The sequence below is a fragment of the Pelophylax lessonae genome, assembly GCF_965119305.1.
Source record: "Pelophylax lessonae genome assembly, chromosome: 8".
NCBI classification, from domain to species: domain Eukaryota; kingdom Metazoa; phylum Chordata; class Amphibia; order Anura; family Ranidae; genus Pelophylax; species Pelophylax lessonae.
Window position 1 is genome coordinate 213,418,644 of NC_138775.1, and position 15,442 is coordinate 213,434,085.

Genomic DNA, 15,442 nt, shown 5'->3' on the forward strand with positions numbered 1-15,442 from the left:
ATGGAAAGGGATGCTGGGGTGAATCTATTTTTGCATGACTGGTATTGTTGCTGAGGGGGGGGGGGGCTTATGTTGCTGTTGGGGCCAGTTGTTGCTGAAAGTGATCTTCTGTTGAGGGAGCGTCTATAGTTGCTGGCGGTTGGGTGATCTTTTGTTGCTGGAGGGCATCTATTTTTCTGTGGCAGTCTATATTTTTGCTGGGGAGGCCTATTGTTGTTGGTGGGGGAACTATTGTTGTTGGTTGGGCTTATGTTGCTAGGGGAGGTCAATTGTTGCTGGAAGGGATCTCCTGTTGAGGGAGTGATCTATTGCTGTTGGCTGCTGAAGTCTATTGATGCTGGGAAATCTGTTGTTGCTACCGGGTCTATTTTTGTTGGGGTTCATTGTTGCTGGGGGAATCTATTGTTGCTGGGGGGGGGGGTCTGTTGTTGCTGGGGGGAATCTAGTGTTGCTGGGGGGGGGTCTATTGTTGCTGGGGGAAAATATTATTGCTGGGGGGTCTATTGCTGCTGGGGATCTACTGTACTGCTCTTCTTGTTATTAATAAATTCCATACAAATTACTTATCCCCACAAAATTATAATTGGTTCTGTAGTCTCTAAAAGGGGCAGTACCGTGCGGTAGGTAGGGGGTGGAACCAAGGCATGTTGCTCAGAGGTGGGTAGGAGGCGGAGACAAGAAGTGACTCAGAAGGGGGAGTTCCTGCACCTATTTTCTGAGAAAAAAAGCCCTGTATATATATATATATATATATATATATTGTGAGGGATTAGCTCGGTGGTAGGCGTATGGGTGACCCCTTTGGGGGTGCGTTTTCACAGAGATAGCCGATTAGAGGTTGAAAAACAAGACTGATTTATTCATGCAATTTACTTAACACAATTGCAAGCATCAAAACAGCCAAAATAAAATAAAAGACAAAATAAATCCTTGCCTCTGTGGGCGGCTACCTTCTCACAACTGGAACCTGCCTAAGTGTCTGTCTCCAACCTACCGTCGGGCAGACTTCCTTGTCCTACAGCGGACACTCAAATGTCCATTTGTTTTCTTTTCACATATAAACATTGTCCATTGAACATGTCCCTTTGTTTTCTTTCACACAGAAACACTTCGTCTTCTCACCTTTGAGACGTATTCACCCTTGGTTACCGTCCCGGGCACACATCACTCCGGGGGGGTCTTCTCCCAGGCCCACACATCCTGTCAGGAGGCACACGCTGACTGTCCTCCTGCTCCCAGCCCACATGGCTTCAGGACACAGCTTCTGGAGGCAGCACTCAATAGATTTTCTCTGGACAAATTATAGAGTCCTTGATCTCCTCATTCTGAACAGCTGAATGGTTTTCAACTTCCTGCTGGCTCTCTCTGCAGCCAACACCCTATAGTATCAGTGAACTTTCAAAGCAGGTGGGAATGTGTCTCCTCTCAGTGACTACATTCCCAGATTTACCTGACTTCCTGTCACATACCCCCCCCTCTTGTTTCAACCCTAGGGTTGGGACACATATTTCCAGGCACGCATGTGTCAGGCACTGCTGACTCACTGATAAGCCTCCTATTATCCTCAAGCTTCCGGATGAAACTGTTTTGTCATCTTCATTGACAGATTTCTCATAAATGCCACACAGTTTGTCTCTCATCTCATATACACATTCTTCAACTGCATTTTTGGCATCATTTTGCTCCTTCTTGTTTCTGTCATCTTCATTGACAGCTTTCTCATAAATGTCAGACAGCTTGTCTCTCATAACCGTCTGTCCAATCCACCATGGAGGACCGTGATCCATAGGCAACTCAATTGGGCTAGTCTTAATGTCTTCAACATTCTTAAGACGCCTCTCTCTGCAATCCATAAATGTTTTCCACAAAACTTTGAGAACCTTTGCTTCACTAAGCTTTGTTCCAAGTAGGGACTCTTGACATCCCTCTGTGACTTGAGTTGCCTCTCCATACATCTGTACACAATCATTGACTTTTTGTTGTAAAAGGGAATGATCTTCCTTCTTGAGCTTTGCTTGCTCTAAGATGCTGTGCAGAGGATTTTCCAATTGAGACAACAGGCTGTCACACATTTCTTCAAAGTGACCCCTGTTCCTTTTCCCAGAGATATCAATATCATTCACCAAACATTTCATATTCATAGGCAGATCGGAAGCATTTGCACTCATCAACTTCTTAAACTTTTCGCCCTCCTGAGCGAGTCGCAGTAAAGGCCTACTATTTGATTTGATATTCAGTTTATATTTCTTGCCAAACTCTTCACAGAAGTAGTCAACCAGAACATCATCAACTTTCCTTACACCAACATAGGGGTTAAAGGCAACAACACAGTTGAACCCAGCGATCTGGGTGGTATCCATTATAGACCTCCTCTCTGCATCAGTGAAGAAGCATGGAACTGCAACACATTCTTTTACAGGTTTCTTCAATGCACTTTCTGCTGAACTATTTGACCGCTCAAGGTCACCTAGTTCTTTTTCTCTATCTGAATTCCACATGGAATGCATCTCAAGATCACGATCAAACTTCTGCCACCCGTCTTTCACCAGTTCCATTTTGGAAACACTCCCTGAAAGGCACTTATTCATTTGCTTCACGTTTTCACCAACAGCCTTAGTTTTCCCCACTAGGTTTTCAGCCTGAACTGAGAAATCATCACATTTCTTACTCAGCTCCTTTGTTTGCTGAAGCTCTAATGATACATTTTCCAATGCTTGAAGTTTTTGAAGGAACGGTTTATTCCAAAGGGGTGATTCAAGCCACATGTCATCACATTTCTGAGGCTCACTCAGGACAGACCCCAAAACACTGATCCTTTTAAAAACTGCATCAGGCACACTATCCCCTCTTTGGGACAGATCCTCTGTTGCCTGGAATTCCTCTTCCAGTTCCTGCAACGGAATCTTCATCTCTTCTAGTTGCTGTTCTAAGGCTCGCTTAGACTTTTCTAGCTCCTGAACGCTTTTCACAACATCATCCTTGGAGCTGACCAAATCTTCCATTTCTGTACACAGCTGTTGGTTAACACTTTCTAGTTCAGCCTTACACTCTAGAGCTTCCTCCAAAGAGCGAGCCAAGAACAGGGCTTTGCTCTCGTTATCACGCACCTCCGTTTCTGCACGGGCGCGTTCTTCTGCATATTTTGCAGACACAGTCTTCTCTTCACCAAGCATCTGATCAAACTTCTTTTTCACATCTTCAACACACTGTAATGAACCAACGCTTTCTTCCATGCGTTTTTTCATATCCGCTATCTGAGCTTGCAATGTTGCGACTTGCTCTGATAGGTTTTTCTTTGCTTCTGCCTCCTCTTTTAATTGTTCCAGGAAGCCATTTTTCTCATCTTCCATTTGTTTGAGCTTTGTGCTAAAACTCAGCCTTTGACACCTCTCTTCCTGTAAGAGTTCCTGCGTGTCTTGCAGCTGCGATTCCAAGATAGAAAAATCTTCCGCAATTTCTCTAGATTTGCTGTCTGCTTGAGAAAGCTGATTTGTAACATTGTCCAACTCAACCTGCAGTCGGTTTGCCTTCTCTGACAGCTTAGCACACAATCGGTCACCTTCTGACACCTTGACTTGCGATTCCAGAAGCTGTGCCTCTACTTTTTCCCTCTTATGTTCACAATCTCCTTTTCCCTGCATAAGAGCCTTCACCTCATTGGCTAGTTTCTGGGAATGAGACTGTAATTCTGCCACACAGGCTTCTTTCTCCTTTAACTGCTGCTGGAAACGTTGGGCTTCACCTTTCCAACTTTCACAGTCTGCACGTAATTCATCTACCACATTGCTCAAAGTGGTGAGCTCATACACAGTACTCAGTAATTTAGCCTCTCTTTCACTTTTCTCATTGTCGCTGAGAGACAATGTCGTTTTCAGAGCGACATTCTGTTCCTGCGACTCCTGCAGGTCTATTTTTGTAACTTCCAAACACTGAAGACTTTTTTCCAGCCGATTACGCAACTCCAACATTTCACACATGCTTTGCTTCTGCAAAGTCTGAATTTCAATTTCCTTTTCCATGAGGATGGTATCTTTCTCCATTATAGTCTCTCTGCGTTTTTGCAACTCGACCAAAAGAAGAGCAGTGGATTCTTCCCACTGTAACACATGAGACTTGAGTAGTTCATTCATTTCCTGCAAGTTTCTATGCTCCATTTTAAGCAATTCCAAGGCTTGTTCCTTTTCTTCCATTTTCCGTTGCAAGGCATCCAACTCAGCCCTGCACACATACTCGGTTTCCTCCAAACCGATGGCCTCCATTGGCTGCTGGCGTCTCTGTTTCCAGCCTGCCATGCTCTCTTGGTGAGCCTTTTGCTGAGCTGCAAAGCTCCGCTGAAAATCCGCATTTGCCTGCTGTTGAGCTGCATTTGCTTGCTGTTGAGCTGCATTTGATATAATCAGATGTTTCAACATCTCCTCCATTTTGAGTTTACTTTTCATCTGAGCACACTGCGTCTCCATAGCAGTTTCATCAGTGTTGCTAGGGACAACAACCTTCCTCTTTAGTAGACTCTCTTTAGGCATGGATGGGGCTGGTTCAGACGGCAACATCCCCTCCATCCATAGAATCCGGTCTCTCATTTCATCTATCTTTGCATTCTTCAGGCGTTTTGAACGCCCCATCTTCAATAACTCCACAAACAAATTTTTCACAGTCCAGCAAAAAATTTTCAGACCACTGTCTCTTTAACACATGTAGTTGTTCTCTCTCTTGCAAGATCTCTTTTCCTGCGCACACAGTTTGTGCAGTCACTTGCACCAGACACAACAAAGTTCATCAAATAATTTTGAGACCGCTGTCTCTTTAAAACACTTTTTATTTTTTTCTGTCAGGATCTTCTCTCCTGCACACATAGATTGTGCAATCTCATGCACCAGATAAAGTTCATCAAACATTTGCACTTCCTTGCAGGGATCTCTGTTTATGCCCACTGCATACCTCCACCATATGTGAGGGATTAGCTCGGTGGTAGGCGTATGGGTGACCCCTTTGGGGGTGCGTTTTCACAGAGATAGCCGATTAGAGGTTGAAAAACAAGACTGATTTATTCATGCAATTTACTTAACACAATTGCAAGCATCAAAACAGCCAAAATAAAATAAAAGACAAAATAAATCCTTGCCTCTGTGGGCGGCTACCTTCTCACAACTGGAACCTGCCTAAGTGTCTGTCTCCAACCTACCGTCGGGCAGACTTCCTTGTCCTACAGCGGACACTCAAATGTCCATTTGTTTTCTTTTCACATATAAACATTGTCCATTGAACATGTCCCTTTGTTTTCTTTCACACAGAAACACTTCGTCTTCTCACCTTTGAGACGTATTCACCCTTGGTTACCGTCCCGGGCACACATCACTCCGGGGGGGTCTTCTCCCAGGCCCACACATCCTGTCGGGAGGCACACGCTGACTGTCCTCCTGCTCCCAGCCCACATGGCTTCAGGACACAGCTTCTGGAGGCAGCACTCAATAGATTTTCTCTGGACAAATTATAGAGTCCTTGATCTCCTCATTCTGAACAGCTGAATGGTTTTCAACTTCCTGCTGGCTCTCTCTGCAGCCAACACCCTATAGTATCAGTGAACTTTCAAAGCAGGTGGGAATGTGTCTCCTCTCAGTGACTACATTCCCAGATTTACCTGACTTCCTGTCACAATATATATATATATTTTTTTTTTTTGTAAATTCCTTTAGTGCAAACGTCTAAGCGAATTGGTTTACAGGTACAAAGTAACCCTGTATTGTAACTTCGGATGTAGGAGCAAAAACATCAACATACAGATCAAGATAAAGAGAGTTGCAGCCACTGTATAAAACAATGACCAAGAAAAAATCCGCTGTTTTAGTTTCTATGCAAGAGCATAAAATCAAATTCAGTTATTTTTTTTCTGCATTGATTTGACCGTAAAGTGCAAAGCTACCATCATGGAAAGTCTAACAAGCTAAAATACATACATGTAAGCTACAATATAGCCCAGTGGTGCAAAGCCTTCAACAAGATGAGGGTACGGGATTTCCAAATTCACCGGTATCTGAAACATATACATAGCCATCAGCTAGGAAACAAGAAATCTGCAACTGCTAGTAAATATGGTTATATATACAGTACAATGTGCCATAAAGAATATGTGCCCTAATTAAAAAATGATCTTTTTGTACTCCCCATAAAAGCCCTTTCTTGGAGTCCACTGAAGAACACAGGAAGCTTCTAAACATTCAGGTTATACTGCCATGGAGGATTGGACACTGGCAAACAAAAGCACTGTAGGCCAGCGCAGGATAAACCTGACTGCAACCAGAATGCCTCAGAGCAAAGCAATACCAAGACCATGATCATAAAACACAGATGGGTGACAACTGTGTCCTTCAATGGACTCCAAGAAAAAGAATATAGCGAGTACATTTCTATTTTCTTTCTCATCTATTGAAGGAAGTTCAAAGCAGTCCAGCTGAGATTATAGTGATTGTAAAGTCTTTTTCTTTTTCTATTAAATTATAAACATATTATACTTACCTCCTCTGTGTAATGGTTTTGCACAGGGTAGCCCGGATCCTCCTCTTCTCGGGTCCCTAGCTGGAGCTCCTGGCCCTTCTCTCCTGTTGCATGCGCCTACAGCAAGCAGCTTGCTATGGGGACACTCAAGCTGAGCTGCAGCTCCGTGTATCCATTCAGCCACGGAGCTGGCGTTTGGCCCTGCCCCCTCTCTCTCCTGATTGGCTGAGTATGACTGACAGCAGCGGCAGCCAATGGTGCTGCTCCTTAGTTTCAGCCAGTCAGGAGGAAGAATCCCGGACAGCTGAGGCATTCGTGGACATGGCTGGATATAGAGGGGGCTCAGGTATGTATTGGGGGGGGGGGGGGGCTGCTGCACACAGAAGGCTTTTTATCTTAATGCACAAGGATGAAAAACCTTCTGACTTTACAACCCCTTCAAGTGTGGAAGGGGGTAACACCACACACAAGTGCTAAGAGTAAACAACAGAGTACTGGGGACTGCCTGCAGCTCAAAGAACTTCCTGGATACCTGAAGGACCTTATGATCGAAACAAACTGGCATCGGAGGAAGGAAAACTTACAGAATGTGTTACCAGATGACTGGGTAGAAGCCCTACAAATTTGGATAAAGTAGCCCAATTTAAAAATATCTTAAGATGCTCTCACAGATCTAGTAGAGCGAGCCATAACAGAAAACTTGTCTGAGCCACCTAGAAATGGTGCAACAAAAAGCCAGGGTGCCCTCCTGGCACCCATCCTAGATGGCAAAAGGGGAATCAGTCTTTCTAAATGAAGCAGTGGCTGAGAGATACTGACACAGTCCGAACTACATCCAGACAGTGGAGAGAAATTTCCTTTTGATTAACCGGAGGCCAGTCAAATGGATGAAAGAACAATGTCCTGGTTGAGGTGGAAGGCAAAAACTACCTAAGGCAAGATGGAAGTCTTGAACCCTAACTTAAGATGTAAAATTTCCAGAAATTATAAAGACATGGGGGAAAAAAAAAACCTTTTCTAATTTTTGGAAAATTTTTAAAAAAATTCAGTGGTGAGTAGTTTTACAAATTAGAAGTCATTTTGTTACACTAGGAAGATGAAATGCAAAGTATATAAAAGTACAGCTAAAGCTGGATACACACTATACAACTTTTGTTGGTAGATTTCCTTTAGATTTACCTTCAACTATGTAGTGCAAGGGCCTGCCTAAACGCATAGAAATTGAAAGTGTTTAGGTCTGACCTCATATTATATGGTTTTGGTAAATCTAAGGGAACAAAAAAATAAAGAAAATTGTATAGCGTGTTTCCAGATTTAGGCCCCATTCACACTTGCATGACTCCAAAGTTGCGCCAACTTTGGATGGGTGCAACTTGGATACGACTTTGGCTTTGACCAGTGATAATGGGCAACTGTTGCACACAAGTTGCATTGTATAACATTCAGGTATGACTTTCATGCACCTTCCGAGGGTTAACATTGACGTCTATGGCCCTCAATTTGCATTAAAATCAGACCAAAGTAGTGCATGAACTATTTTGAAGTTGCTGCAACTTTAAGTCACGCATATATGAATGGTTATTATTGAAAAACATGGGTAACGACTTGTAATGCAACTTTTATGTCGAAAGTTGCATGACAAGTCGTGTGAATGGACCCTTATTCAGTGAAAAAAAAAACCTTGCTTTTAAAAGGTTCATTTTTATAACGAATGGAATAACAAGGACTGTATAAGTTAGGAGCATTTCACCTATACATGAGACCAAGTAACCACCCCACCCCCGTAATAATTTAGAAGCATCCTGCCAATATGCATTTCAAGTTATTGACAATGCTGATCCAGAAGAATATATTGCTCTTGTAGGAGGCTTTATCAATGTTCTCCTGATTTTCAGGTGTCATTTTATCTAAAAATGAAGGGATTGTGTATTTTTAGGAGGCCGTGGTTTGTTACACTTAGGGCTGCAACTAACGATTATTTTAATAATCGATTAGTTGACGATTATTTTTTCGATTAATCAATTAATCGGATAAAATCATAAAAAAACTCAATATGCCTTTTTTTCATTTATTTAAAATAATAATGAACAAACAAAGTGCAAGTGCCGGTTCACACTTGTGCGATGGGGAAGGCTGCCAATGGTTCACACTTGTGCGATGGGGAAGGCTGCGAATGGTTCACACTTGTGCGATCCGATTCTGTGTGAAATTGCAAATCGCACTGCGATAAGCGATCAAACTGGGGGTGTCGTTAACATTCAATTGACACCCCCTGCGTATCGCATATGGCAGTGTGAACTGCCTCTTGTGCGGATGCGATGCAGGAACAGGCTGCGAATTCGCAGCCTTCCCGCATCGCACAAATGTGAAATGAAGCTGCTATATACTGTAAATAATATAATAAATGCTTATCTAGATAAAAGAGTTAATATTCCTTATAAGGTGCAATAGTATAATAGAAAAATAAGTGAATAAAAACTTCCCTGTCAGCCATAGATATGAAATAGGGAGCATAGAAAGACCCCCTATATGTGTTATATGGACGTTTTTAATCACTTATTTTTCTATTATAATATTGCACTTTAGAAGGAATATTAACTCTTTTATCTGGATAAGCTTTTATTATATTTTTTGGCGGGCTGCATTGCATTGACAGGACACTGTAACACTAATCACGTTCTGTTGCTGCTTCTGTCCTCTCTTTTCTCCCTTACTTTGATCTGACTCACTCACTGACGTCACAAAGAAGGCGGAGAGGAAAGGCAGAGAGGAAAGGAGGGAGGGGGAGTTCACGGAAGTTCAGAGCTGTGAGAGAGACAGTGAATGCAGCCGACGGCTTCACAGAGCAGACGGAGCTTGCTGACAGGCGGGGAAAGAGCACAACCAATCGACAGAGCAACTAATCGATAATGACAATCGTTGACGATTGTCATTATCGATTTAGTCGATTAGTTGTTTCAGCCCTAGTTACACTTCCTTACTTAAAGACACTGCTGGTGAAGAAACACATTGTGGTGATCCAGAAGCAGCAGAAAGAGGGAAAAGCTACTTGCACTTTCATTCTGGTCCTCATCATTTCATTCCATAAAGTATTTTTTAATGTCTTTACATAAAGTATTTTTTTTATGTCTTTAGGGCACCTTTGGCATACCAGGATGTGTTTTGTCATCCTTGTAGCATTTGGAAAAGAATATTTCTTCTCACAATGTTTGCAATTTGAAGCTTTGATCTCAGCAGAAATTGCACTGTGGAAACGTTTCCAAAGTCTAGATGTTGGTCTCACCATTTTACTGAGAGGAGGAAAAGAAAAACCTATTTACTGACCAAGACTATAGGTAAATATTATGCGGTGATGGTGGAGATACCGTATTTATCGGCGTATAACACGCACCTTCAAATGAAGTTTTAGGAAAGGAAAATTTTAAACAATTAAAATTAACAGTACACAGCCCCATTCATTATACAGCCCCCCTTTACATTACACAGTTCCCCTATGCACAGTAGGACACCGCAGCTTTGAATCTGGAGGTGGTGTCAAGAGTCATACATTTCACTGTCTCCACCCAAGTACCGCTACACCCCAGTACTTCCCAACTGAGCGCCTACATTATGTATTGTCTTTGTGGGACTTGAGAGGGATTTGAGGTGTGTGGGAGATGAATTGGGTTGTACATTGGAGAGTAACTTTTTCTCCCTTTCTTCAACCCCCTTTACACTGCATAGCCCCCATGCACTCCCAGGAGACCCCCAGTCTCCTGGGACAGCCCTGCCAGTGTACTCTAAAGTAAAAATCACTGCAAGCCGCGTTTCCTAGTTGCTTCCTACATTGTGTCAGTGTCATAGCAAACCAATGTCTCTAAATACCTTGTTAGCGCCGTTCTTTCATGACAGATTATGTGACCGCTCTCCCCTGGCGTTGAATGGCCGGTCATGTGATCGCTCTCCTCCACCAATTTGAAGCTACATTCAGAGGAGGAGCAGCGAGAGGCACCGTTTTGACATGACAGTGATATAATGTAGGAAAGATTTACAAAAAGGGGCTGGCGGTGATTTTTTCTTAACTGCAGAGTACGCTGGCAGGGCTGTCCCAGGGCCACGAGAGGTGGGGCGGCCAGCCTGACACCACTCCTCCGGACCACCGATTCCTGCCCCCCACGTTGGTAAAAAAAAAAAAATATATCAGCGTATAACACGCACCCATTGTTTGCACTACTTTTTCAGGGAAAAAAGTGTGTTATATGCCGATAAATATGGCAGTTATTAGGACACATTTAAAGGTCTTAAAGCTAAACTAATTTGTTAGAGACATTTTAGTTACTTGTACATATGCTCCGATACCTAGGTTCACAAATGTGTAGGCCTGTTTGCAGTGCAAATTCAAAGCCCAGTCTGATGCAATTTCATTCAGTGGCTCAGGACTCCCTGTTTCAAATTACGGTATACTGCGGCTGGCCTGCACATATGTGAACAGGCTGTAAAACGCACATGGAAATTGATAAAACTGTGCAGTTAGCTGTCACATGACACTACAAATAGGTATCGGTAATTGATATCAGTACTTGGTCTTACAAAACTGGTATCGGTACATTCCTAAGTATCACTCCCTGACTTAGGTTAACAACGCTCACTCCCTGTACTGCATCTATGGGAGGAGTAACATGGTCACCCTAGGCTGCTGACTACTTATTTGGAATACAGATCTCATGGTATATGAATTGGACTAGAGATCTCATGGTATATGAATTGTTCTTTAGTTCAGAGGTAAACTGGGTAGGGCCAACAGCACTGCTTGAGATTTCAGCACATCTAAGGTAGTGTGTACAGAAAGTTTACAGCTCACAGGATTTCCCAGCAGGATCGACAGATATTTTTTGCAATCATAAAACCGATATAACAAAATTATTTTATTGGGATGTTAACCAGATGGAAAGGGAGAAAGCAAGAAAATAAATTGTTAGGGTTTACATAGAGTACTTAAAGAGGTTGTACACCGAGATTTTTTTTTTTCCTCTTCTTTAAATCCTGAAAGAGAAACCCATAATGAGCTAGTATGCATCGCATACTAGCTCATTATGAAATACTTACCTTAGAACGAGCCCCCGCCGTGCCGTCCGCTTACCTGTATGACGGGCGACATGTATAGTCGCCCGTCTTCCGGGATCGCGGCATCCGGCCATCTGATTGGCCGGAGCCGCGGTGACGTCACTCCCGCGCACGCGCGCGGGAGCCGACGGTCACGGCACGGGGCTCTGAAGGAACGGCACGATCTGCCGTTCCTTCAGAGCGCATGCGCCAGTGACGTCACTGGCTGCATTAAAGGTAAATATCTCCTAAACGGTGCATGTTTAGGAGATATTTACAGTACCTATAGGTAAGCCTTAATATAGGCTTACCTATAGGTACAACTTCCTGAGGAGGGTTTACTTCCTCTTTAAGTAAAAAAAAAAAAAAAAAAAAAAAAAAGCAACAAACTGATCCATACCATATAAAAGTGTTCCACTCGAAGGTTGAACACTTGCTGCAGTATTCTCATGTAGATCTTCTGAACCCATTCTAGCTGTAAATTAGAAACCATCTATTAGACAAGGATTCTTTTAAAACATTTCCCAAACTATAATGGAATAAACTGAATTCTGTACAAATACTCTGCTTTGTGTAACCCAGTACATATAACAGAAGAAAAGATTTCTAACTTCTCTCTAACTTTCCCTACTTGCACATTTATCCCAATGTCAGCGAGTCCATCTAAAGCAGAACTATACTCACCTCTCCTGATCCAATCTCTGCAAGCTTCCTTGCTGGTGCTCATATCTATTTCTGCTTTTAACATTTTCGGTCAACTGGATTGGTCTGGCCAGGATGATACAAATCCTGCATATGTACACGTTGAGTTCATTCAACTCGGCACATGCCAGAATTTTACACCAAGCTGCATATGAATATTTCAGTCTGTGATGAGGAGGACAAGAATCCTTTTTTGCAGGGGGGTGGGTTCCTAAAATGAGTGCACACAGAATCCGGTGCTGTGCATAGTAACTAATCAGCTTATGACTTAAAAGGGGCTGTAAAGCCTGCTTTGTTATTTTTACCTATAAGTAAGCCTAGAATAATACCCATAGGTAAAATGAATATCTCCTAAACCTGCACTGTTTAGGAGATATTAACCCTGCATGCAGCCACTGACATCAGCAGTGCATGCGCTTTTAAGGTATGCCAGACCTTCGGAGCTTCTTGCAGAACCAAGGGCTGCCGCATGCATGCGTGAGAGTGACGTCATCACGGCTCTGGCCACTCACAGCACAGGAGCTCATGATCCCGGAGGAAAGGACGCCGCTGGAAGTGCTTAGTTCGAAGGTATTTCATAATATGCTAGTATGCGATGCATACCAGCACATTATGCCATTGTCTTGTGGGGTTTTTAAAAAAATTATTATTATCGATTTACTACTGCGTTAAAGCGTTTGTTACCCCAACACTTCATATTCCTATGTGCCTGCTGTACCATGTACTTGTTCTCCAAGTATCCTGTTCACTTTGTATTGCTTCCTTTATGTGAAACCCCTGGGGTTCCTGCCAGTCCCTCTGCTTTCCTATTAAAAAATGACCACACTAAGCAGGAGAGCACACCATGGTCAGTTCTCTAGCTGTGCTGGGAACTCAGTATGCTCTCTTTCAATGATCAGACTTCTGACAATCCCTTGCCGCACAGCCTTTCATTGGAAGCTCAGTGTTCTGTGGCTTCTCCTCCCCTAGCTCTTATGTAGCTGAGAACAGAGGGAATGTGATCACTGATTAAAAAAAAAAAAAAGTGAAAAAAAGCTATTTATAATTTTTTTTTTATATCTACACAAAAATGTTTTGCATTTAGTTTATATTTAAACTGAATGGGTTGTTTTAAAAGGTGATCCTTTACATTCATTTTAAACTTGTTCAGGTAATCTTTGCCAATAAAATCTAGAAGCCGATTGGTAACTATGCACAGCTGCACCAAATTTCGTGTGCACTAGTTGTAACCACTTGGAACGTCATTTGACTTTAAGTGGTTGTACTGGGGTGATGCCTGCAGCTGACATACCGCTTTTTTTTTTAGAGCCGCTCAGTTGTTATTACAAGCAGTGGAAGGGGACGCCCCCGTCTTCTGCGGAACGCTTGGGCTCTCCCGTTCCAACAGGAGACCAGAGCTACTAGCCGACACTTCCACCGGCTAGTCGGAAAACCAAAGAAAGCCAGGATCGGCTTGGATCGGGTCACAGCTATGGTAACCTGGAAGTGACGACATGATATCACTTCCAATTTACCGGCATCTTAACGGCAACATTTTTTTGAAAATCGAAGGTATTAAAAAACACCTATCTTGGGGTTTTTAATGCTTTCAAGTGCAAAGGAGGGATTTAGAGTCTTAGAGATGCCTACTGCTGTCAGGGATGTTAACATTCCTTGTGACAGCAATAAAAAAAAAAAAAAGACACCTTTAAAATACCCCCGCCTCGCTAGCGTGTAAAGGCGAGCGCGCGTGTCGGTCCGGCATGAAACCGCAATTGTTCCACACATGTGAGGTATCACCACGAGTGTCGGATCATGGGCAGTAATTCTACCACTAGACCTGCTCTGTACATCTAAAGTGGCAACCTGTAAAGGCTTTTAAAGCGTCCCCTTTGGTTAGTAAAATTTACATTGTTTGTCGCCGTTGAGCGGCTGTGCGCAATTTTAAAGTTTGCCACATTTAGTTTCTATTTACTTGGCATGACATCTTTTATAAAAAAAAGTTATGTATTGTGTTTTTTGTAAAGTGTATTTTTTCCACAAAAACTGCTGTGCAAATACCGTGTAATATAAAAAAAATTGCAATTTTTTCTCTAGGGCCTCAGCTTTAAGAATATATATAACATTTTTTCTCATGGAAACAAAAGTGACAGAAAATGCCTGGACCTCAAGTGGTTAATAAATCTTCCCCGTGGTAAAAAAAAAACAAAAAAAAAAAAACCCCTCCCTCTTGCAACGATTAAAAACCACACCAAAGACCAGAATGATTGCTAAACAGCCATGCCACTAGCATTGCCTACAATGGCAGGTTCTATTTCACTCTCAAGGTAGAGTACTTTCAAAATAAGATTCACCAAAACTATGTTAGTTTTCTTTGTAAATGTAATGTAAATGTAGATGTAATGTGGATATAGAAAAGTCTACACACCCGTGTGAAAATGTCAGGTTTCTGTAGTGTAAAAAAAGGAGAGAAAGATAAATCATTCCAGAACCTTTTCCACCTTTAATGTGACCTATGAACCGTACAACTCAATTGAAAAACAAACTGTAATCTTTTGGGGGAGGGGGGGGGGGGGGTGGTAAAAATAATGTGGTTGCATAAGTGTGCACACCCTCTTATAACTGGGGATGTAGCTGTGATTAGAACTATGCAATCACATTAGAACTCATGTTAATTTGGAGTCAGTACACACCTGCCATCATTTAAAGTGCCTCTGATTAACCCCAAATAAAGTTCAGCTGTTCTAGTAGGTCTTTCCTGGCAATTTTTTTAGTCGCATCCTAAAGCAAAAGCCATGGTCTGCAGAGAGCTTCCAAAGCATCAGAGGGATCTCGTTGTTAAAAGGTATCAGTCAGGAGAAGAAACAAAGACATTTCCAAGCTAAACTTACCGACCAGCCTGCGACCAACCAAATTGACCTGTCCAACAGTATGTGTTAAAAACAGGGGTTTCGTTTCACACATTTGCAAATACATGCATAAGCCACAGTGCCCCGGCAAGGCACCCCATTATCTGTGGACCTCACTCTAATATCTGTGAGTCTCCAACAATGGAAGCACATGCATTTAGATGGACAGGTGTAGGGCAGATAAACCTTAAGAGAGCCCACCCCTTCTTAAATCACAGGGGCACACTGAACCTCCAGCCCATAGCACTATGGCAGGACGTGTGCAACTAAACCCCCTT

General features: G+C 42.6%; 1 protein-coding gene across 1 annotated transcript in view; it reads right to left on the reverse strand.

The window, feature by feature from the left end:
• NUF2 (NUF2 component of NDC80 kinetochore complex) overlaps positions 1-15,442 on the reverse strand; it is a 66,236-nt gene that overhangs the window by 37,498 nt on the left and 13,296 nt on the right. The window contains exons 3-4 of the mRNA XM_082264888.1: positions 11,975-12,049; positions 5,955-6,031 (exon numbers count right to left, since the gene is read on the reverse strand). Coding sequence (XP_082121014.1) covers positions 5,955-6,031; positions 11,975-12,049 — 152 coding nt within the window. The remainder of the gene's footprint in view (positions 1-5,954; positions 6,032-11,974; positions 12,050-15,442) is intronic.